At 36.6% G+C, this 24,243-nt stretch overlaps 2 protein-coding genes, 1 long non-coding RNA gene, 1 other non-coding gene and 1 pseudogene across 6 annotated transcripts; 2 read left to right on the top strand and 3 right to left on the bottom strand.

The window, feature by feature from the left end:
- Positions 1 to 53: 53 nt before the first annotated feature.
- LOC147570419 (uroporphyrinogen-III synthase, chloroplastic-like) lies at positions 54 to 5,915 on the bottom strand. The gene is made up of 10 exons (XM_086656985.1): positions 5,622 to 5,915; positions 4,875 to 4,962; positions 4,204 to 4,270; positions 2,935 to 3,053; positions 2,463 to 2,558; positions 2,229 to 2,284; positions 1,522 to 1,607; positions 1,095 to 1,229; positions 603 to 654; positions 54 to 465 (listed from the first exon to the last, which is right to left on the bottom strand). The coding sequence occupies exons 1-10, from the start codon at positions 5,808 to 5,810 to the stop codon at positions 451 to 453; spliced, it is 903 nt and encodes a 300-aa protein (XP_086513111.1). The 5' UTR covers positions 5,811 to 5,915; the 3' UTR covers positions 54 to 450.
- A 1,273-nt stretch (positions 5,916 to 7,188) lies between these two features.
- Positions 7,189 to 9,981, bottom strand: LOC147570420 (putative transcription elongation factor SPT5 homolog 1 pseudogene; annotated as a pseudogene). Its single transcript, XR_015231418.1, has one exon. The product of XR_015231418.1 is annotated as a putative transcription elongation factor SPT5 homolog 1 pseudogene (transcript).
- Positions 8,532 to 22,465, top strand: LOC147570421 (patatin-like protein 2). 2 transcript variants are annotated; one of them, XM_086656972.1, is made up of 8 exons: positions 8,532 to 10,421; positions 17,814 to 17,972; positions 18,507 to 18,688; positions 19,295 to 19,481; positions 20,611 to 20,772; positions 20,948 to 21,250; positions 21,807 to 21,982; positions 22,163 to 22,465. In XM_086656972.1, the coding sequence occupies exons 2-8, from the start codon at positions 17,832 to 17,834 to the stop codon at positions 22,233 to 22,235; spliced, it is 1,224 nt and encodes a 407-aa protein (XP_086513098.1). In that variant the 5' UTR covers positions 8,532 to 10,421; positions 17,814 to 17,831; the 3' UTR covers positions 22,236 to 22,465. The 2 variants fall into 2 exon arrangements, with proteins under 2 accessions (XP_086513098.1, XP_086513097.1); XM_086656971.1 differs by lacking the exon at positions 8,532 to 10,421 and having other exon boundaries at positions 17,726 to 17,972.
- On the top strand, positions 20,042 to 20,113 carry TRNAD-GUC (transfer RNA aspartic acid (anticodon GUC)). The gene has a single exon. It is a non-coding gene; the product is annotated as a tRNA-Asp (tRNA).
- Positions 22,466 to 22,707: 242 nt separating the features above from the next.
- Positions 22,708 to 23,770, bottom strand: LOC147570423 (uncharacterized). The gene is made up of 2 exons (XR_015231419.1): positions 23,451 to 23,770; positions 22,708 to 23,325 (listed from the first exon to the last, which is right to left on the bottom strand). It is a non-coding gene; the product is annotated as an uncharacterized LOC147570423 (long non-coding RNA).
- Between the last annotated feature and the right edge of the window lie 473 nt (positions 23,771 to 24,243).

Raw genomic sequence — 24,243 nt, forward strand, 5'->3', positions numbered from 1 at the left:
CATTTCTGAAACTAAGAATCTGCACCACCCTATAAATTAACACGGATCAAAAGTTAAAAAATAAATTTATTATTATGTGCATTCAACTGCGATAAACGAGCATTTTTGCAGGCTGAGTACAGAAAGAGGTACATCAGATCACTCTATTTCACATTATTGCTCAACATGGGGATAACCCACTATATATATATTACAACTGATTGATGACTTCTCAGATCCTAGATTACAAATTTAATAGCACGGAGTCCTATACAAAAACAAAGTATATACATATGCATATACAAGAAAAACTGGGGGAGAATTTAACCTTGGAGGCATTCCGATGATCAAAGAAGAAGCATTGCCATACGACACTATGATATCACCTATCGAGATGTGAACAAGGTATTCTGTCGTATGCATGTTTGTCTTGAGCAGCCTTGAGTTAGTCCTGCATCTGTTTTTTTCTCATCAACAAATCAATGCCTGGGAAGAGAAAGCATATATACAGAAAGATAACAACAGATCATTTTTGAGAAGAAGTAACTAACACGACATTAAATTAAATTAATAAATAATAAATGTATGATAGTAAGTACGGAAAATTCTGATGATAAACTGACCTTCTGAAGCTGATCGTGTACTCTCAAAGCTTCGAGGATAGAATCAACCCACCTTCCATGACAAACATAAAGTGAGGAAGACATTCAGTTTCTCGATAAATTTGACTAGAACTGCAGGATGTGTTGCCTATGTAGTTCACTTCCTATAGTGTTATTGTGTAACACAGAAAAACGATAATCAAATTGGTTGGTTCTGCAAATTCTCTTTCTAGATCTTTAGAAGCCCCGCATCTGGGAAAACCGAGAAAAATATGGGAGAGCCAGGGATCTGTCATTGTTAATGGGTAAAGGAAGGATCTTTCTTCACTAAATTCCATCTAGCATTTCATATCGCAGAAGAAATCATTATAAGCCGTAGCAAGCAACAAGGCATGGAAAAGTGCAGCAGCTACTTATATGTATTTAGCACAGAAGGGTGCGTTCAATTATTGCCAGAACATTTTAGAAATGATGCAAAAATTATTTGTTATTAAGCGTAAGGTTGAGGAGTACCCTTCAAGACCAGGATTTGTTGGGTAATATACATTCTTCAAGCCTAATCTTTTAGCCGCCGAAGCAGTTGTCTCACCGATGCAGGCAATAGCACTATCCCAACTCTCCTCTTCTGCAATAAGAGTGACCCAAGCCCTGAAACACAGAATCGTATTGTTTGCAGGATGAATGAAAAGAAACCTTGTTTGAAGATAATTGATACGTTTTCTTTCTTATTTCTTTTAAAAATGAAAAGAAAATTGATCATTAAAAATAAGACGAATTAAAATCTTGAATCACTAGGCAAGAAGGTTATAGATACTACACTGTAGACAAATGTACCATTGTTTGTAGGTCATGGTTTGGGTAGGAGATAAAGACAGACCATGAAAAGTAAGTAATTAAGAAAGAAATAGGAAAGATTAGAAAGTTATTAAATCAATCTTGCCTTATTGCTGACGGAGAAGCAACTGCTACTACTGGAGCAGAGAGTGCTCGTGATAAAATCATTTGGTCTACATCAAGGACAGGTACCTGTATGAAAGGAAACATTGCAATGACTAACTATCACATGGATTGAAGTAAGTCAGTCTGTTTCTTCATCAAGGAAATTTCCACTCTAAAACTTCTAATCCCTTTATAAGTGGTTTAACAATTTAAACAGTCTGAATCATTCAATGTTACAATTTGTCATGAATAAGATATGAGAACTTTCAAATGGATTATCTTAACTTTTTAGGAAGTCGTGGAGTAGTCACCATAAGCCCACTCTACTTCAGAGGAACACTGATACTTCATTCATTTTAAGCATAACGAAAGTTGGCCATGTTATGGGAGTCCAGGATCATGTGTAGGATTACTGACATGATGTAAAATCCAACGAGACCATGGGGGCGAACTCATCTAAGAGCTCATATAAAAGAGGGTGGTATCCAGTTGACAAAGGGTTAAACATAACGTGAGACATGAAGACAGTATTAATTTGGATTCGGAACCTTGCTGTACAAACAGTATCGGAGATCAGGCACATATTCAGGAAACGAGTATTTAGGCACCAGAAACTATAATAGTCCAAAAATCTTAAATAACATATTTTTGCATAATTGCATCACTGGTATGAAAAGACGTGTTTTTAAATTAGGTCAAGACTTTTACCGTGGAGTATGTATTTAGCCTTGTAACATTGAATCCACGGTCAGTAAGGCCCTCCTCTGCATTACATCAATTACTCAGTCATTTTTTAAAATCATATTAATCATGTGTGACAGTAGCCTTGTTAAGTTATGAATATTGAACTCATAAATAGAGACGTGCCATTCGACACGAACCTCTACTTACAGCAAGTCAGCAATCTTACTGAATTGTTAGATCAATGAAGAGTTGACTTACCTATCTCATTTCCAGCTTTTTGAGAAGCAGGATACAGGACAGTGGTTACTTTATTTCCATATTTCGGAAGCTCCAAAGCTAGTACCTTGCCTGTAGCTGAAAAGTACCAAAAATATAATCAGAAAAACACTACTAGTTGCAAAAGCAAGTCTGTAAAAAGTTATCTCAACATGGCCATATCGAGACAAAAGGGAAGAAAAAAAGATCGCAAAGTGGTAATATCAAGAAAAACTATATTTAAAAAAAGTTACGTATGAATGAGTGTAGAATAATTGAAGCTGGCAAGTCTTAGTTGCCCAGACAAAGTAAAGAAAGGGAAGCAATTAGCAAGTGACGAAACTGAATAAACAATTAGTAAAAAAGTGACAGGTATAAGTGACGAAGCTGGCCATCAGCGTGCGAGGTTTACGGTGTTATAAGTGACAGGTATCTAGGTATTCCGGCCATGTACTATTAGTAAAAAGTGACATACCTTTTGATGGTGTGAAGGCAACCCTTAGAGATTGCTGTTCTGATCGCAACACTTCCTTAAAGACGCTTGCTGTACCGGCTCCAACAACACCTATCTGAACTTTTGGGGTTCCAGCAGCCCTAAAACCAATGTTTATCCCCAATAAGCATAAAATCAACAAAGTGAAATAGTATCACACTTCTGGTTCCTGGTAGACTCTTCTCTCCTGAGAGCTTATGTGAGAAAGAAACCAAAACGACATGTATAAACGACAAAGTTCCCTATATTGTAAGTTCTGTGAATATCACTGACAAAAGAATTCAGTCATGTTTCATCTTTGCCAACGTACACGAATCCTCTATGGTTTAAAGGCCATGGATCTTTCACATGATTGATGATTGATCTGACCCTAAGCCTATCTGGTAGGAAGTTTAAACTTCAATTAAATAATACGAAGATAAAAATGTTATAATCAGCGGAATGAATGGAATAGAATCGACAAATAAACCTTTTTATACTGGTGAAAAAGCAATAAAACCCCTTTAAGTTACTACGGCGATGTTACTATAACCAGCAAACCTGGTTCTGCGACCCACAGTCTAACCTAATATTTTTGCGGACAAGAATTTCAGAAGCCGTTACTTATTCTTTGCAGTTTGGACATACTAGAAATGTTAAAATATGACGCACAGTCAGTAGTCTATCGAGTAAAACTCCCGAGGGACTGTATAGTTACAACTTACAAGTGTTTTTCTTGAGCAGCAGAAGTAAAATACTATTCATCAATTTCCATACATGGGACTTCCCGGTTTCTACGCCATCATGTCAAAGATTCCCTAACTCATCCTGACACATCCTTAGATGCACAAACACCCATCCTTCATAAATTTCACAAGAAACACTTCTAAATAGAAGTTCTTTAGTGTTGTCTTCGTCTACTTCATAGTGTAGTTAAACCCAACTGATTAGTTATGATGTAGACCTAAGACCTATAGGCTATAAATATGTATAAAAACATCTTTTATAAATCCACAATCTGTATATACCTAAGTGGTTAACACCAAAACTGACTAGCGTAAAGTTATCCGTCTCCGAATCTTATATCAAGTGAAGCAAAAATCCCTATCAATGTGTAATGTAATTTTTCACATTTGAGCAGTTGGTCTGAATATATATCACCACATAAATCATGCCAAATAATATATTTGACTAAGTGATGAAAGTCCACCTAGGCTTCATCTAAAATGTAGTAAACTAACATAAAGTGTAACGCAAGAGTTTCAGGCTTACTTCCAAGCGTTGAGAAACACCAATCCTGCCTCAGGGGAAGTTATGACAATCCAATCAAATGAAGTTTCTGCAGCAATAATAAGCCATGAACAAAAAGCTGTAAGAATTTCACAATAATTCTAAGGAAAGAAGAATCTTATAAGTGCCGAATGCCGACCATGATTCAAAACTAAGTCCTTACTAATTTTTCCTTTTCAATTGATTCTGTTTTATTTTCTTTCCTTTTTCAAAGCGAAAAACAAGAATGGTTTTAAACTCTCATAGTTTTCGCGAAATGTTGAATTGACAAGGACACCCAACTGGAGTACTAGAAAAGCAACCGACACCTTTTCACGTAGCACAACAATAATAAAGCGTAAACAATCATATGTGGTAACAAAGGCCCGCAACACTTTTCCTACTAATGGATATATGAAGCAGATTAAAGTTGAATGTACATAATCGCTAAACAAAGTAAACTCTTACTTGAGGGAAAATAGTCGCAACTAACCATGAGACTGATGAAGAAAAATGCCCCATAACTGTTCAAGTTAAGGCACAAGATGTAGCTCTAAAATGTACTATACTTGGGATTTTATGAATACGATTTGACAATGGGGGGAACAAAACAATATATTGAAGCAAAACAAATACAAGGTACATCTGTAATTTAATCCAGCTCAAGGGTTTACCACTTAATACGGTAGATAGCCTATCCAAATCAGGTCCTTGTGTATGTTGAATGAGAGGAAGCTCAAAGCAGTTAATATCATGTTTGGCCTGTCACATTATTTACATTAATCAAAATTAACTTCAAGATAAACCTTGTAAAACTTATAATCCCGAAAACTAAATCTATAAATCCGAAAACACGGTAACACCCTCACAAAAGTCAGATGCGGCAGCTTGAAAATTGGAAAACTTCGTCATCTATAGGCAACGGGAAACAGAAAATCGACCTAGATAAAGTAATACTTTTTCCAAGAACAATGTGCAAATGAACTTAAGTTAATCAACCTTAAACTAGTAATTGACTCACCATTATTTCAAGTTCTATTATATTATTAAGGAAGAGACATTAGATTTATTTCCACACCTAAAATTTATTAGATGTTTAATCACAAAATTTATATTACTAATTAAAATTAGTATTTTACTTCCACATTTCATGTTCCCCCTTTTAGTTCACAAAAAAACCTCTCTCTAAGTTAAAAAAACATTCATCTTGCCATTTCAATCATCTACTGAAACAACTTCGAGTTCAAATCCAAGAGCAAGAATTAAAACAACACTGCCTGAGATTCATAAATTGCAACATCTTAAGCAAAAATCGAGTTCCAAATTGCAGAATGACGATCAGAAAAAACTAGTCTAGAGCGAAAAATTCAACAGTATAAAATGAAAATAGAGAGAGAGAGAGAGAGAGAGTGCTTGATTACAAGAGCGTTGATGAGCTTTCCGTTTTTGCCGTGTTCACGAGTTACGATGACCTTCGGTTCGCCGGAATTGGAGGAAGAGGAAGCTCTGATTCTGAAAGAGGAACGAATAAATCTTTCATGACGCCGGAATGGAGAAGAAGAAGAAGTAGAGAGAGAAAGTGGAGAGATTAGAGCTGCTGCTGCTGCCATTGAAATGAAACGTGTTGATTGGAACGCACAGCTTCTTCTGCTTCCAACAACTTCGATTCATCAACACCTGTGATTTTAATGTGGTCTACCATTTTCGTTTTTCTCAATTTGGGTTATATTTCATGATTGACCCCTAAAGTGTGACCAATTTTAGGTGTGACCCCTAACTGCCGAAAAATCCATCTAACTACACCTCATTTATACCAAAGGTTAATAATCCTTGATTTGTACTTCCTTGAGATTGGATATAGGGCCTGCCTAATACAGAGTAAATGCACTAATGGTTGGGCTACAAGTTGTTGGCATCAAGATTAATTCTAAACTTTAATATTTTTTTCTACTCCCTTTCTCTCGTCTCTCTCTTTTGAAAACATTCATTCAAATAAAAAGAAAATCAGAGACGATGGTGGTGGTCGACCGGAGACGGTTCTAGAAGGAAAATAAAGAAAAAAAAAAGTTCCCTGACTAATGATGTCCGGTTATATGCGACAACCCTTCTCCCATTAAAGTAAGAGAAAGAAAAAGATAACGAAAGAAAATATTGGAAAGAACAGTCAACTGTATATGTCAAAGTTGATTGACGAAAATATTACAAAAAATATAACTCTGAAATATGGTCATCCTCATAAGAGGACATCATTTTGGTAAGTTGGTCGTTTTTAGGGGACTAAAATAGAATTAATCTAATAAAGTGTTAGAAAGAAAAATAAGTGATAGAAACTATTGGTTAATCTTGAATGGGTAGGGTTGACTGATGAAGGGGACCAATAGAAAAGTTTCTTGAATAATCTGACAGGTACCACCTTATCTTCAGTATGAAAGCTAATTGCACATTTCCCCCTTGAAGGAAGCAATAATACTACCATGAACCAAATTGCTAATGATGCATCCCAGTGACCTAAATTGGAGGTTTAGGTTATTACCAATATCATTACCTCATCCCATAGAGAATCCCAAGGGTCATTTCTCATACAAATATACTACTATTGTTTGGAAGACTCCAAATCCAACAAAACAAGAAAAGTGAAGTTGGTATTGTGTCTATCCATTTCAACTTCAACCCCAAATTATAATGAGTTTTTTTGGGGGTTATATTTAGTTACATATCTCGTCAAAATATGCTAAAATAAATGTAAATAATCAGCTATAAAATCATTAGATACGTAAGAGTATGTTAAAATACAACTTCGCACTTTGAGATATAAATAGAAAGTAAATACATTTTTAGTCTAACTCCCACAATTTTTTGTTAAGTTAGACCAATATCACTCTCACTTGCCTAATTGAACAGCGGAAGTGTTGAAGGCATCTTCCTCGACGCAAATTCAGGGAGTTACATGAAAAAAGAAGTTATCTCAACAACAAAAAAAAAAGAACATGAAAAAAGAAGTGCCTTTAACAAAAGTGAGGAGAGGGGCTTGGGCTTTTCAACAAAATAATCACACCAACATCATTTCACTCCAAATTCAGAGTTCGTTCTTGTCTTTCTTCCAAAAAACTAGACATTATAAAATAAACAAAATTAATAATGTTAATTGAATTATCCGACATTTGTAGCCAGCTTTATAATTAATTTAATTAATCAAGACCGACTAATCTCATTGGTTCGGTCGGAATCTTTCTTCGATCGACCACGTTAGCTAGTTAATTAACTATTTACTGGAGTTAAGGTAGCATATGGGTTCCAAGCTCGGTCACGCATAGGAGTCCGCATACCATCATGTATCGGTGTTACTGCAGAATCTCTCATAGGGGTAGATGGATATGATGGAGTTCGTGAAGGATGCATTGGTGTTTCCCTTCCCATACCGTATCTAGGAGTCTCCGTATGTGTAGTAGAAACAGTTACATTGTCGGATATTTGATCACGGTTAACTGTAACAACCTTCATCTGAGATTCCAATTCAACTCGAACTGATTGGCCAGTGACATCTACAACACGACCACGGTACCCCTTAAAGGGACCAATGCGTATTTTTACGGTAGTATCCACCAAGGAATCATGTCCTCTTCCACCTCTATGTCTTCCTCGAGAGTCTATCAGCGGCCTTCCTCTAGGCATTCTTCTTGGGGACGGAGGAACACGAGATGCACCTCTGAGAGTTGAAAATCTTGATAAAGAATCGCCATTTCTTTCACCATTAGCACGCCCACCTACGACCAGACAAGATTGGGATTTTGCACAAATATAACCAGCCTGCTCCAGGTGACGGCGATCAGTGATGAACAAGGTTCCCTTAAATATATGCTCAACGAAACCTTGCTTCCCTTTGCATGGACCATCAAGAATTCTCACAACATCGTTCACGGAAACAATATTCTTAGCTCGATCTTGTGCATTGCTCTTCTTCTCGATCTTCGCTTTTATTTCCCTCAACTTCACTAGTGCAACCTCAGGTCTATCTGGAACTCCCTTCAGTACCTGGAATGCTTCACTCTCCACACGTATAATTACCCCAAAGCTATTGTTATCTAGCAGCACAAGATCGTGTAACTCATAATCCCCAATTTTTGTAACACCAGAAGTTACTAATTCCGAGCTCTCCACCACGTGGTCCGCAAATACACGGATATCTTCCTTGGTTGTATCAGATACAATGATAAGTACATGACCCTGAACCTTGACAACCATACCCGTTGCACCCTCCTGAGCGCCAGAAACAACTTTCACATGATCTCCAGGCTTGAAGTATTTACAGAGTTCTTTATCATTCACAGCAAGGGTTTTAGGAAGGTCCTTCATTTTCGGTCTGATATGTACAGTATCTTCTTCAACTTTCTCAACCCATCCCATTAAATTCTTTAGATCTCCTTTAACGACGATAACAGCATCTCCCTTCATGAAGTGACCCTTTTTCCTGTTCGCAACATCAACGTCTCCATCTCCAGGCTTCTGGAACTTCTCAAGCTCATCAAAAGATGGCTGTATATTCTGAGAGCTAATTGATTTTATTGAAACTGATTTGTAAAGGAAGCCTTCTTTAAACATCATGCCACCAATATTATGGAAGAAATCGCCAGTTCTCGGATCCTTCCTACGCTCAATCCTAATGTGCAGTTCTTTTGCTTCTTCCAAGTTCATGAAAAGCCGCTGAGGGGGAACTAATGCCTTCTTCTTCTTCTTGACAACTTCTCTACCTTCCAACTTATTAGCAAGGGCTTTTAAATCAATCCTCGGAATTAGCTTAACGGTAACTCTCCCACGCACATTGTCCACATCCACAACTTTGGCAAGGTCCCCTTTATATGTCCCAATTTTCATCCGAACCCACGTATTGCTTTTAAGATCAATAAATTTGTTGCTTTCAACCGATAGCACGTCTGTCATTTCTTTTATCGGCACAAGCATAACCTTTGCAGAGGAGTATATATCACGGACACCCTTGCAAGCCTCTCTCACATGAGCCTCCTTATCAGCTTCTATGTATATGTAGTTTTTAAGATGATCAAGGGCCACAACAGATCTTATCTGCATCTCAGGACCTTTATCTATAGCCTTCTGCATAAGCCGAGCGACTACCTCTCTTTCACGACCACTCGAACATTTAACCATCCACAACTTCGGATCTTTAACAGATGGCAAAAGAGCTTGTTGTTCAACATATGTATCTTCTTCGTCGTATTCTGCATGGTTTGACCTCCTTGCATATCTTGCTTGAATACTTCTCTCAAGAGCTTCCATATCTTCTTGCTCATCATCATCGCGCGATAAACCTAAAGGAAGTCGGTGCATACTTCTCCTATCATCCTCTTCATGTAAGTCAGCACCGCTTTCATCAACAATAAAGTCGTCTTCTCCTTCATCTTCATCTTCTTCACTATCAACTTGAGCTTCAATGTCAAAGAATCCCTCAGCAGTACGTTTTCTCTGCTGCTTGTTACTACCTCGACGAGGATAATTAGCACCATAATCATCATCATCCTCTTCCGCAGCATCATCTATGTAGTTGGATCTTCTGCGTTTCTTACTAGAACTACCACCTCGACTTCCTCCTCTTCCATATTCTTCATCTTCAAGATCTTCGTATTCTTCTTCATCTTGATCTTCTTCCGCTTCATAATCATCTTCGTCTCGCTGCCTAGGCATCTTGAATAGTATTAGGGTTTACAAGTTAACTGATTGAGAGATGAAGATATCAAATAAGTTAACACGAAATTGGATCACAAAAAACGGAAGTACTACTGAGGGGTCTATTTATAGGGAAAGTGGAAACCCTAAAAATGGTTTTTTGAGGAGGAAGGTAGTATGAAGCGAATTGAAATCAGAGGCGGCAAGAAGATGGTTGGATTTTCACGCAGCACAGCAACGATGAAGCGAATTGAATCAGAGGCGGTTAGAAATTAGAATTTTTTTTTTTGCTGAAAACCCCACAAAATAAGCCCAAGTAAAAAAATTAGGTCCACTATCTTATAATATTTCATCAAAAACCCGCTTTTTAAAAAAATATCTTAACGTGAAACCCAAATACGAATCCCGAAGCGTAATTTCTCATCAAAGGTTATAGTTTTGTTTCCCTTCATTCTCTCTATCTCTCACTATTGGAGAACATTTCTTCCTGACGACAACGACCATTTCTTCGTCAGAGCAGATTGCTTTAGTTTCATCTATAGGTATGTCCTTCTTCTTCTCAACCCTACTGAATGATATCTTGTTTGATCTTCATCTCTAATCTCCATCTTCTTCAATCTTCTCCATCTTCTTTAATCTTCATCATCATAGTAACATACACTCCTAAGTTTTAAGCTTCATTAACGAGGTTTCTCTTGATGTTTCTTTATATAATGATGTTGATGCAGGCGCATAGGCGTGTGGGCCCACGTCCACGCGTGCCCACACCCTATTAAGTCATAATAGTAGTTTATTTAGTAGAAGAGAAGTTACTTTAATTTGATATTTCTTTATTTTAAAGTTTCTATGTTTGAGTAGTTAATTATTTTAGGAATCCTAGTTTGAGTCTATCTAGGAAGGTTTATTATCTTATAAAAGGGGATCTAGTCTATGTTATTATTCACCTTGAAGAGAAAAACCATTGAAGTTATTAAGAATTTAAGTTTATTTTATTGTTTCTTACAGTTTTCTTTAATTATTCGTAGTTTATTTTATTGTTCTTTAATTATTCCGCTGCGTCTACATCAAGTGGTATCAAGAGCCAATTTTTTTTTTAACCAATCACAATGGTTAATCCTACCGTTCCTACTCCAACAATCAAAGAGAAGACACCAACTTTTGTTGTTCTCTGGTTGACAATCGATAAGTCGAGTTCTCTCTGTCTTGGCTTGATTCAGACAGAGTTTCCTTTCTCTAACTCATAGAGAGATAAACTATTAAGAAATAATGATTTATCAATATTCCTTCTTTCGGACTAACCGAGATAGGTGTTAGTGTAGTCGAGGCAAGAATGAATTCTCTTTCCTTAAGACATTTTACACCCCCGTAACAGTACCAAACGTTAGGGTGAATGCCTTCGGGATACAACGACTAACCTTTCAGAATTTTAAGATGGTACTTCTATATTCTGAAAGCGGACGAACCTTTGTCAGTATTATGAGCTCTTTGACTAATGCGGATGATCTTCTAGATGCTTAGGAAATTCAGATTTCACTCGAGGCTTCTTTCTTCCTTTTCTAGATATTCTAGTCTATCCAGAACCTCTAGAAAATACTTCTTTAATTAGATATTCTAGGCTAACCAGAACCTCTAATTGTTAGAAGGGAAGAGAAGAAGAGAATGAATTGAATTGATATTCTAGACGACCTATGAAAAACTTCTTTCTTCCTTTTCTAGATATTCTAGTCTAACCAGAACTTCTAGAATTACTCCCTTAATTAGATATTCTAGGCAAACCAGAACTTCTAATTGTTAGGAGAGAAGAGAAGAAGAGAAGATAATGAATTGAATGAAAATGGAGTGGGTTTGGTTGGTTTATATAGGAGTTGAATGGATGCATAGTGTCTGTTGGGTTAAAAGACATATCTGTTCGGAATTAGGGACCAAACATGAAGTATAACTGATTGTTGAAGTCGGTTATAATCTGGGGCGTCGGATCTGGGTGAAAATCTCGGGTGGAACGCCCACCGTCAGATCAATACCGAAATGTGCCCACAGATTTGGATGCGCGTGGTATTCGCTCAAACGACCCCTGATCTAACTTGTCCCGTTTGACGTTTCAGACCCTGACTTAACCGTTTTTTTCACCCAAACTTCAAACTCGAATTTCTCATTCATCCGGAATCGGATTCGAGTAATTCTTTGCTCTAAATTTAAGAGCTCGACGAGACGAACGCAATGGCGCGTTCGGTTTCTGAGTTTGACGAGTCGGGTCGAGCCAAAATTGGCTCCGATTCCAACAACTTTTGCCTCCGAATGGGACAACATCAACAAGAAGTTGTCCTCGGTTACAAAATTGGAAAAAGCTTTCGAAAATTACAAGAAGGAAACTATGGAAAACTTCGAAAATCACAAGAAGGAAACTATGGAAAAATTCGATCAAGTCAATGATTCGATCATGAAGCTATCTAAACAACTCGAAGGCATATGTAAGTCTCCCTCTTTTACCACTACTCCTTCTTCTACTACTTCCATTCAAGCATCATTATCACTTCCAACCACAACACCAACTTCAAATTCCATACTTGGTCAACCTAACACGACCCCAATCCCGATTCCCATCAACCCTACATCACCACTATCACCGGTTTTCCCACTCATAAACCCCACATCACCACTATCACCGGTTTTCCCACTCATAAACCCCACATCACCACTTTTCTCTTTCAACGAACAACTAACATCGAACAAACCCGAATCATTCTCCCATTATTCCACTACCAACCCAAGTACCGCCCAACCATACCCTTTTCAAACACCAAGGCAATACTATTCACCGAACACCACCCCACTCGAAACCCAAACCCAAAGCCACCGAACCGAACCCTCACGGCCCATCATGGATACACCTATTCGCCAACACTCTCGTGCCATCTCACCACATCTCACGCCCAATCGAGGAACACCCTCTCCTCACCACCAAACCGATCATCACCACCCCTCCCATCAACACGAACCGGAAACCGTCAACCACCCAACCCATGATTTTACCGATAGCTACAACCCTAACCGCACCCGTCTACCCGAACCAGTACCGAACAGACCCACTCCAAACCGAGACATAGGGTTCCCATTACTCAATAACCAAAACCGAGAAGACCAATTTGAGGCCGACTACAACCCTTACCATCATGAAGCCCGTCAACCCAACCGATCCAACTATTATGAACCAACTAGATTAAAAAACCGACCAACCTTTACGGAACCACACCATAACGGTTCCATGCAACGTAACCGTTATATTCGTCCCCGTCCCAAGTATAATGATCCGGATGACTATCACCTAGAGGATGATCACGATTCTCCACCACCTTCTTCTATGTACCGTATCCGTATGGACGTTCCGGCTTATGACGGTTCCATCAACATTGAAAACTTTTTGGATTATATAGCTCGAATGGAAATCTTCTTTGATGTTATGCAGGTTTATGGACAAGAACAGGTTAGATGTGTCACTGGGTATCTTTCAAAAACAGCGTTAACATGGTGGAAACAAGAATCTGAACAACGACGGTTATCTAATCTCCCTCCCATATCCTCGTGGTCTGAACTTAAACCACTTATGATGGCCCGTTTCCTCCCTCCCGATTATGAAAATCAGTTATGTCTGGAATATCTTCGTTGTCGTCAAGGATGACGTTCAGTTGAGGAATATGCCTCCGAATTTCAACGTTTAAGTACTCGGCTTAATCTACCCGATACTGAATCCATGAAATTGGAAAAATTTAAGGATGGTCTTCGAGGTGACATTAAGGATCTTGTCAACCTCCGTCCTTTCTCTTCCGTATCGGAATGTATTAGTGTGGCTCGATCTTTTGAATAGGATTCTAGATCAATTTTCAGGGGAAACTACAATCGTCCTAATTATATTCGACAACCTACTGATGATACTGCTCTTTCGAAACAAACGGATGATGGAGCTAAGATTGTTCCTGAAAATCCTTACAAAAAACAACCTCCAGGTAAGTGTTATCGTTGCTTTGAGACAGGTCACTATTCTAATAATTGCCCATTACGTGGTAAGGCAAATTTAGTGGAAAAACAGGATTACTTGGATGAGGAGGCCGATCATGTCAATATTGACCCGGATTCAAGTGACCGTGTTATGTTAGTAACTCGTCGGGTACTTTTTACTCCTCTTGAACATGATCTTTCTCAACGGAAAAATTTATTTGTTACACGAGGAACGGTCTTGAACAAAGTTTGTACGATTGTTATTGATAATGGGTGTGTGGAAAATTTGATTTCTTCCAAACTTGTGGCTTACTTGGGTATTCCTACTATCCCTAAACCACACCCTTATCATACTGCTTGGATTCAATCCGGTACTGCAACCCGTGTTGATCGAATGTGTACTTTTTTCCTCTCTTTTGGCTCTTTCTATTTATCTGACATTACTTGTGATGTTACCGATATGGATCTTTGTCATATTATTTTGGGACGTCCTTGGCAGTCGGATGTGGATGCTATTTACAAGGGCCGTTTGAACGTTTATGAATTTCCATGGATGAAGAAGATTATCACATTGTTACCGATTACGAAAGGATCTGATGAGCTTGCTTCCATCATACAATCGGTTCGGGACGAACCTTCTGGGGAACAGGGTGCTGATGCAGGCGCATAGGCGTGTGGGCCCACGTCCACGCGTGCCCACACCCTATTAAGTCATAATAGTAGTTTATTTAGTAGAATAGAAGTTACTTTAATTTGATATTTCTTTATTTAAAAGTTTCTATGTTTGAGTAGTTTATTATTTTAGGAATCCTAGTTTGAGTCTATCTAGGAAGGTTTATTATCTTATAAAAGGGGATCTAGTCTATGTTATTATTCACCTTGAAGAGAAAAATCATTGAAGTTATTAAGAATTTAAGTTTATTTTATTGTTTCTTACAGTTTTCTTTAATTATTCGTAGTTTATTTTATTGTTCTTTAATTATTCCGCTGCGTCTACATCAGATGTTCAATCTTCTTATAAGATTTTGAGTTTTACTTTCACAATAATTAATTTGTTAACAAGGTGAAAAACATTTACATACTTTTTTGTTCTAAGAATTCAAAAAGTACAAACTAGAAAAGTAAAGTTTGTGTGAAGTCTTTCTTTTTTTTGACTTCAACCCAACTTTCGGGTATATACAGTTACAAAAGTGAGGAGGGGGGCTTGGGCTTTTAACACTTCCCGCCAACTAAAGAGGGAGAGGTCGAGCTTAACGGTTCTGGAAGGTGCCTATAAAGCTTCCCTATTTACAGAGTTCTATAGGCTCCCCATTATTGCCATTCCACATGATCTTATACAAAATAGGTTTCTTTAGGGTAAGAGAGTGTGGAATGTTTCATACTTTTAGTTTGGGGAATGATCTGAACCCTCATTCAAGCTAAGTTTTACCAAATTTGTTTTTTTACTTTTTTCAAATGGACATTTGTTTCAACAAATAATTTTTTATGAATTAGAAATGTTTCTTAGATAATTATGTTGACAAATATGACATTGATGAAACACATGAATCTTGTACAAGATTTAGAAAATTTAAGTACTTCATTAAAAAATTGAATTTACGAACAATTTTAACAAATAAAGATCGAAGGCGTGTAGAATTGCATAAACATAATAATCAAAAACAGGATTCCTATCACAAAATACAAAATTGATCCTCTACGTGTTATCGAGTTTGTTCTTGTTTTTCTTCCAAAAAACTAGATATTATAAAATAAACAAAATTTAATAATGTTAATTAAATTATCTAACATTTGTAGCCAGCTTGATAATTAATTTAATTAATCAAGACCGACTAATCTCATTGGTTTGGTCCGAATTATTCTTCCATAGACCACGTTAGCTAGTTAATTAACTATTGACTTTGATTAATTCAATCTTAATTATTATTCATGAGGACTATTGACATTCTGATCGAAGATGTAGTGTTGTCATATTTCTTCCGTCAAAGAATGAACAAATATATACACACAAGCAAAATATATTCCTATAGATATGTACGAATTTTCGAAGTCTAGAATAACTATTCAAGCATTAATTTGAATTAAAAGGAGGAGAGCCTCCCGTATAGAAAGAAGTCTACGAATACCATTTTATATTTTCTTCCAAGTTTTTCGATGACATATTCTCTTTAGATGGAAACCCATTATAGGGTCTGAATTTCTGCGACAATGTTAACGACTAGCTATAGACATTTCTCTTTTCGAACATTGATTTTTCCCTTTGAGAATGAACTATATATGACATATATGATGAGTCAATGAGTCATAATGGACTAAAGAAATCATGGTAGACCAAATGAAATTAAAATGTCAATAATAAGTACATTCCCATCACCTTAAAACTTCAAACATATTTTTTTTCTTCATTAATATATGCTTTTGAAAGTAATGACTATATATGCTTGAAAAATATATTATTTCATTATTTTAGCATTAATAATATTTCTCAATAAATATTTTGACACTTTTATATGGAAGTACCAGCAAATGTTATGGGCACTCCTAACACTCATATGATTCGCACGTGCATGTTTGTGTTAGGTAGTCTAGTGAGAAATTAGTTTGTTAAAGTAGTTAGTTAATTGTAACTAAATTTTTTTATGAGTTAATTCCTATATGGCCCCCTACTTTGTGACCAGCTTCCTTTATGGCCCCCTTTTTTTCGTAAATTCAAATATGGCCCCCTTTTTTGATGTAATTGTCCTAACTACCCTTCCTTTAAATCTTTTTTCAAAATTAAAAATAAATATAAAATTATAATTCCACCTCATTTTCTCTCCCACCACACATCTCTCTCCATGTCAACTCTCTCTCTCCACATCACCTCTCTTTCCAACTCACCACTCCTCTCTCTCTCCAACTCACTCCTCTCTTTCTCCAACTCATCTTCATCTTCTCCGATTAAGGTCGCCGGCCGGAAAATTTTCCGGCCGGCGACCTCAAAAAAAAAAAATAAATAAATAATTTCCTCTCATCTCTCTCTCTCTCTAAAAGCTCCGGCGAAGGGGGTTTCCCTTCGCCGGAGCCGTGAACAGACCAGATCGGTCTGTTCACGAACAGACCTCTAATGGTCTGTTCGTGAACAGACCGATCTGGTCTGTTCACGAGCAGCCCTTTAATGGCTGCTCGTGAACAGACCAGATCCGGCGAAGGGGGTTTCCCTTCGCCGGAGCCGTGAACAGACCAGATCCGGCGAAGGGGGTTTCCCTTCGCCGGAGCCGTGAACAGACCAGATCGGTCTGTTCACGAACAGACCTCTAATGGTCTGTTCGTGAACAGACCGATCTGGTCTGTTCACGAGCAGCCCTTTAATGGCTGCTCGTGAACAGACCAGATCTGGTCTGTTCACGAGCAGCCATTAAAGGGCTGCTCGTGAACAGACCAGATCGGTCTGTTCACGGCTCCGGCGAAGGGAAACCCCCTTCGCCGGAGCTTTTAGAGAGAGAGAGAGATGAGAGGAAATTATTTTTTTTTTATTTTTTTTGAGGTCGCCGGCCGGAAAATTTTCCGGCCGGCGACCTTAATCGGAGAAGATGAAGATGAGTTGGAGAAAGAGAGGAGTGAGTTGGAGAGAGAGAGAGAGGTGAGTTGGAAAGAGAGAGGTGAATTGGAGAGAGAGAGAGAGGTGAGTTGGAAAGAGAGATGAGGTGGAGAGAGAGAGGGGTGAGGTGGAAATAACTTTTTTTTAAATGTTTTAAATTTAGAATTAAGAAGGGTAGTAATGACATTTACTTGAAAATAGGGGGCCATATTTGAATTTACGAAAAAAAGGGGGCCATAAAGGAAGCTGGTCACAAAGTAGGGGGCCATATAGGAATTAACTCTTTTTTTTTTTCTCCCTCTAACTCCTTGGGGTTATCTCCAGCTATATATAATACTTCCTAGCTTATAAATTTGAAAAGTTAATTAGTTGTTTAATTATGGAGAGAGGTGGTTCATCCCTTCATCAGCTTCAACCTTCTGCTTATGGAAACCTAATTACAATTCTTAGTATTGATGGAGGAGGAATTAGAGGAATCATCCCAAGCATCAGTCTTGCCTTCCTTGAGTCACAACTCCAGGTATCTCTCTCTCTTTATATATTTTTGACAAAGAGTGCGCTAACTCGTAATCCAAGCTAAAGAAGCCATACGCTCGTCGTTTAGTCCATTATCGACCCGTATAGTAGGGACCCTTGGGGCCTCCCGATGGTTCGTCATACACCAACATCTCTTGTGGGGCGAGTCACTTGGGGCGATTTGAGTAGTATTCGTGAGAGATATGCAATGGATGAAGCTAGTACTACCCTTAGGCCTCCGGCCTCCCAAGGGTTTCTCATACTACCATATATCTCGTGTTGGACGAGTCACTTGGGGCGATCCAAGTAGTACTAGCGAGAGACCTAAAATGGGTGAAATCTTTGCACATTACTTAAATACGTTAGTATTTTGCCAAGATCAATTCTGATTTAGTAGTTTTGTGTCGCATAAAAATTGTTTTGAGTATATATATATATATATATACAGTCTTGCATGTAGTTGATGTGATAGCTAGCTAAGTAGCTAACTATATTCTTAACAAAAAAAAGTAGCTAACTATGTGAATTGGTGGTGCAGGAATTGGATGGTAAAGATGCAAGAATAGCAGATTATTTTGATCTAGTATCAGGGACAAGCACAGGTGGTCTTATATCAGCCATGTTAACAGCACCCAACAAAGACAATCGTCCCCTTTTTGCTGCCAAAGAAATCACCCAATTTTACCTTGACCATTCTCCTAAAATATTTCCACAAGAAAGGTAATATAAATATGTTATAAACAATTATTGTTTTACTATTAATCTAAAAAAGCTATAGCCACCTCAAATAATCTACACAACCCAATAATACTGGGTAGGATTCTTCTCCTATCCGTATCGAATAGAACATGTTGATCAAAATCTTCTTCATGTAAAACCTACTCGATTTAGATCGGACAAATCGTCCGGATTTTATGAAAATCATGTGCTATGGTTCGAATCTGTAGTCAATCTTATACCTGATTGGAGAAATTGACAATTCAACCCAATTTTCTCATTATTTTTGTATCCGTAATAGTGCGATAAAAAAAAAGAAGGCATGGTTGCAAGTTTTTCAAGAAGTCTTCTCACCACCTTCTTTTTGTATCCGTAATAGTGCGATATGTAAGAAGACTTCTTGTAGCTTGAGCTATATGGTCGAGCTTATCGTTGAGCGAGTAAACGAGCCAACCTAAAAAAACAATTCATTTGATTCTAAAATTATTTATAAGTAATAAACAATTTTACTTATAAATTTGTTTCTTATTGTTTAGATTACTAGTTAATCAATATTACTTAATTAGTGTGGTTGGTAATTAAAATACTAATATATATTTGCACTTGCAGTGAGATATTGGCACTAATATTGAATCTGGTTCGGTTGGTAAGTGGACCAAAATATAAAGGGAAGTACCTCCAACAAATTATAAAGGAGAAACTTGGAGAGACTCGGTTGCACCAAGCTTTGACTTGTCTTGTTATTCCTACTTTTGATATCAAGCGCATGCAACCTACCCTCTTCTCCACTCATGAGGTGATTATATATATATATATATATATATATATATATATATATATATATATATATGTTAATTTTTTTTTTATTAGATGGAATGATAATTTTTCAAAAGATGGTTGGAAGTTTTAGAGCTTATGGGGCTTGACTTTTGAAAAAACCCACTTCTAAATTATGAAGATATGATTTTCTAAGAATTATCTACTTCACAAGACACAAAATTCTAATGTCAAGAATACTTGGGGTCAATACCTCGTGCCAGTGCTAGACTAGAGTCACTCGACACCTCCACCTCCCCGACTCACTTCGAAAACATTAGCTCTGGTACTATTTTAGAGACGTTCGGTCTAAGTCTCTTTGAAAACCGGTTAGAAAGACAAATTGACTAAGACTTATGAACTCCACAACTTCTAATATCCGAACGATGTAGGATAATGGTAATAGAAAGACTAAGCCTCACTTAAATGATTTTGTTGTATTATCAAGCAATCACTAGTACTTTACAAGGCTGAACTTAGATCAATCTTACCCTTGTTTGATAAATTATAAACAATTAAATGATTAGTACAAGCAACAAAGTCGTTGTAGTATAGTGGTAAGTATTCCCGCCTGTCACGCGGGTGACCCGGGTTCGATCCCCGGCAGCGGCGTAATTAATTTTTGTTTTTTTCCTTCATGTGGTGAACTGATCATTATATTAGTCTTTAATTACAAAATACTAGGGTTTATGTTACAAAAACAATATTAGTTAACCCTGGTTAGTGTCTTGCTAACATTATTTTATAAAGTCAATTTCGTAAAATACCTTAACATGTTTGCAGGATCGAAAACAATATATAATTCCTTATACTCTAGTAGACTTTATACTACATTTACATATAACATGAGCAATTAATTGAGCATTTTGCGCGGCCGATAAATTATGTCAAGATATTTTTTCCTGTGAAGAGTCCTTTAACCCGAAAGTTAGCTCAACTAAGTTAGTTCAAGAGTCCAGGGTTCCCTAGTATTTGATTTGGAATGGGAAAACAATTCAAAGCATGTGTAAATTAGTTCTACAATAATGAAGTCATTAAGTTAGGACAATGCGTATCTTTTTAACTTAGGTAAGCTCATTATTGTGATCGATATTTACAACTTTATGTAGGTGAAAAGCTCGCCAGCGTTGGATGCTCGTCTATCAGATATCTGCATTGCCACTTCTGCTGCACCAACATTTCTTCCATCTTATTATTTCGAAAACAAAGATAAGGATGGCAATGTACGAGAATTCAACCTCATTGATGGTGGTGTGGCCTGTAATAATCCGGTAAATGCATGCATAACTCAAAAGCTAGTAAAAGGAGCCATGCATAGTTTAATAACCAGTTCAAGCTCAACTTTCAATATATTGTTTTTACTAATTAGTTGATAATATTTTACAAATTCAGATTACGTTAAAAAGAAAAAGACTAATGATAGTGATTATAAATTGATTAATGCAGTCTCTGGTTGCTATTAGTGAAGTAACAAAGCAAGTGTTCAAGAAAAATCCTGATTTCTTGCCAATAAAGCCAATGGAATTTGCAAAGCTTCTGGTTGTGTCATTAGGGACTGGGTCAGCAAAAGTTGAAGAAAAATATGATGCTAAAATGGCAGCAAAATGGGGAATATTTGGGTGGTTAACAAGTAAAAATTCAACCCCAATTCTTGATGTGTTTAATCAATCAAGTGCAGATATGGTTGATTACCATATTTCTGTTGTTTTTCAAGCTCTTCAATCTGAAGCTCAGTACTTAAGGATCCAGGTATAAAGTTAGTTTACCCTACATAAATGATTTTTTTAATTTAACCCATGCAAAATGCTTAATTCAAATATGCTCCTTGTTTCAATTGGTGATTAAACTTCCCTCCTCCAACCGTCACAAATAAGTTATAATTTTTAACATATGACCAAATTGCCACGAAGTTATACTTACCTCTTTTAGATTGGTTTTCTGAACAAATCTTAATTTGATATTTTCACTAATTAAGTGTTTTTATTCAGAATTTTGAAGTTAATAAACTCTCAAGTATCCGACTTGATATTTTTATTTTATGTGTATTAGTATTCATGTTATCATGTGTAACTATCATATTCGCTCAGTTACAAATTTTCTTATTCTTTTTAAAAGAATTTCAAAACTATCGTTTTATAATTTGCCTCTAGCTTTATATATCTCACTAAATATACGAAATGAAGATTATTCTAATTAGAGTGGGGTTTAGTTCTTAGATTAATCCTAATGTTATTATTCCATGTGTACTAATTTTTGTATGTCATGACCTCATGACCTTGCCATGAATGAAAAAAAACAAAAACAGGATGATGGGTTAACAGGGAAGATTTCATCTGTTGATGTTGCTACCAAGGAAAATTTAGAAAATCTTGTGAAAGTGGGTGAGAATTTGTTGAAGAAACCATTTTCAAGAGTGAATCTTGAAACAGGTCAAACAGAAGCTATTCCAAATGGTGGAACTAATGAGGAGGTTCTCAAAAAGTAAGATCATCAATTACTCCTCTAGTTAATTGTTTCTTACCACCATTTCTAACTTAATAGAGAAAATTTCGAACACAATACTTGTTTTCAATTCTTATTCAGATTAATACAAAAATAAGCGTGCAAAACGGTAAGTCTCTTTAAGTCGTATTTTGATCTAATTTCTTATGCTCTTTATAGATTTGCCAAAATACTTTCAGACGAAAGGCGAGTTCGAGAATCAAGATCACCTCATGCACAACCTTTGAAATGAAATTAGGGTAAGAAACTATATAATAAGGTGTGGTTGTTTTACGTTTGCTCAATATGTCATTCAAACAATTTATTCTGATAACAAGTTGTTATTTTATGCATTTCATCAAATGTGTATATTTATATATATTATGGTAATAGACATGAAGGTTCTCATTGTATAGTGTTTGTAGTTTCGATGTAATAAAAATATGTATAGTAATTCAATCTTATTATTTCTCTTTCTTCGTATATTAATAGTGTCCGAGTTCATATTCAAATATTATCGTTCCAAACATAATGGAATTGTCAACAACTTTAAATTGGAGCTAGGTCAAAAGTACTTCGAGACACGAAGTCATACCCCTTAAACTATCCTGACATTTCAAAAGAAAAAATACAATGGAATTTAACTTGTTTGTCTAATATAGTACTAATTAATATTCTTCGAAGAATCGAAGAACAAGTACAAAAACAAGAAAGAAAATGTGGAATTTAATTCAGAAATCATCAAAATACCAATTATTCAAATTTTGTAAATTAGTTTATTCATTTTGAACTTCATGCATTTTATTGCTCTCCTTGCATGAATATCTTTTATCGAAAATGATAAAAGGATTAATTCGATGGTTTTAATTCAACATCTTAAGCTTTTGATGAGAACCTCCTCTATGCTTTAACCAAGATTCTGAAGGAGAAGTTGGTAATGGTGGAAGCAACAATTCCTTCCTACATAACCCAAATGGCCAACCTTCACAGTGACAAAACTCTTGCAATATTGATCTCTTTCGAGTCATCTTCGAAAACTCGATAACCCTTCCAGTACTCGAACAGCGAGAAAAACAACTCCCACCAGCTGAGAAGAAGATTTCTGCAGTTGAGCTGGAACAACAATGAGAACCCACAGAGTAATAGATGGTTTCAGTCTCATCAAAATCACCACCCACTTCTTTTTGTTGTTGTTCTTTCTCATCATTGTTTGTTTCTATTCCTTCTTCGTTTCGGACTGGGTAAGCGGCAGCCCAACGAGAGCTTGAATTGGTTGAGGAGAAACCGTTTTTACGTCTAAGTTTCGCTTCCATTGCAAGAGTTTGAATTCTAAAGATGATTGCCTGCATGTGAGAGTAATATAATTAACTAGTCAAGTAATGATCTAGCTAAGAACATATGCATATATATAGACTATGAAAGTGAAAGATTGTGAATAAAAGTTGTTTTAGCTTTAGTATATTAGTACTTCTTGTTCGTATTCGACATCACTATTAATCGAATACTCTTCTTCTTCTTCGACGTCAAAAGATGGTGAAGTTATTGGAAGGAAAGTGCAGCATTGGCCAAAAGCTTGTTTCATTGCTTCACTAAAGAGATTGAATGGTTTGAGATGGTTTTTGGGTTCCTCTTTTTCTTCTTCATGAGCAAAGAAACTCATGTTAATGATGTGGTGGTGGTGTGTGTGTGTGTGTGTGTGAGGGCTGGGTGGTCTTAGGTTTAGATACTTTAGATGAAGGGGGATGAATTTATTTGAAAAATACATGATGTGAGCCAAAATTTTGTGATAGTGGCCTTGCAGCTAAGCTTATTTAAAAATATGGGTTTCTACCCTTTAAGGCAAAGATAGTTCCTTGATTAGGTTAGAGTAAGGAGTAAATCATCATAAATTGATATGTTACCATCATAACTTGATATGGTTTCATACATATATAATTAGCTAAGTTGGCATGTAATTTTCATATCTTTACTTTTATTTTGAAAGGATTCATATAGTATATACTTTAAGGTCACGTTTTTAAGTCAAGATTAAGACCTTATTCCTAATTCCAAGTGCACTTCAAGATGTCAAAATCATCTTCAATAAACAACCATTAAACCAGGACTTCAAATTAAAAACCTTTCATATATATCAAACACTCTTATGAAATTGACACCAATACACATTTCCAAAAAGTATTTATACATGTAGAACCATTTAGACCTCAAAAAGATGTAGCTTGCCGGCCCATACGAGTACACTAATGGTCATGTCAGTAGTC

This window comes from Eschscholzia californica, unplaced genomic scaffold, assembly GCF_041429995.1.
Source record: "Eschscholzia californica isolate CP2 unplaced genomic scaffold, dmEscCali1.0.p SCAF_1, whole genome shotgun sequence".
In the NCBI taxonomy this organism is placed as follows: Eukaryota; Viridiplantae; Streptophyta; class Magnoliopsida; order Ranunculales; family Papaveraceae; genus Eschscholzia; species Eschscholzia californica.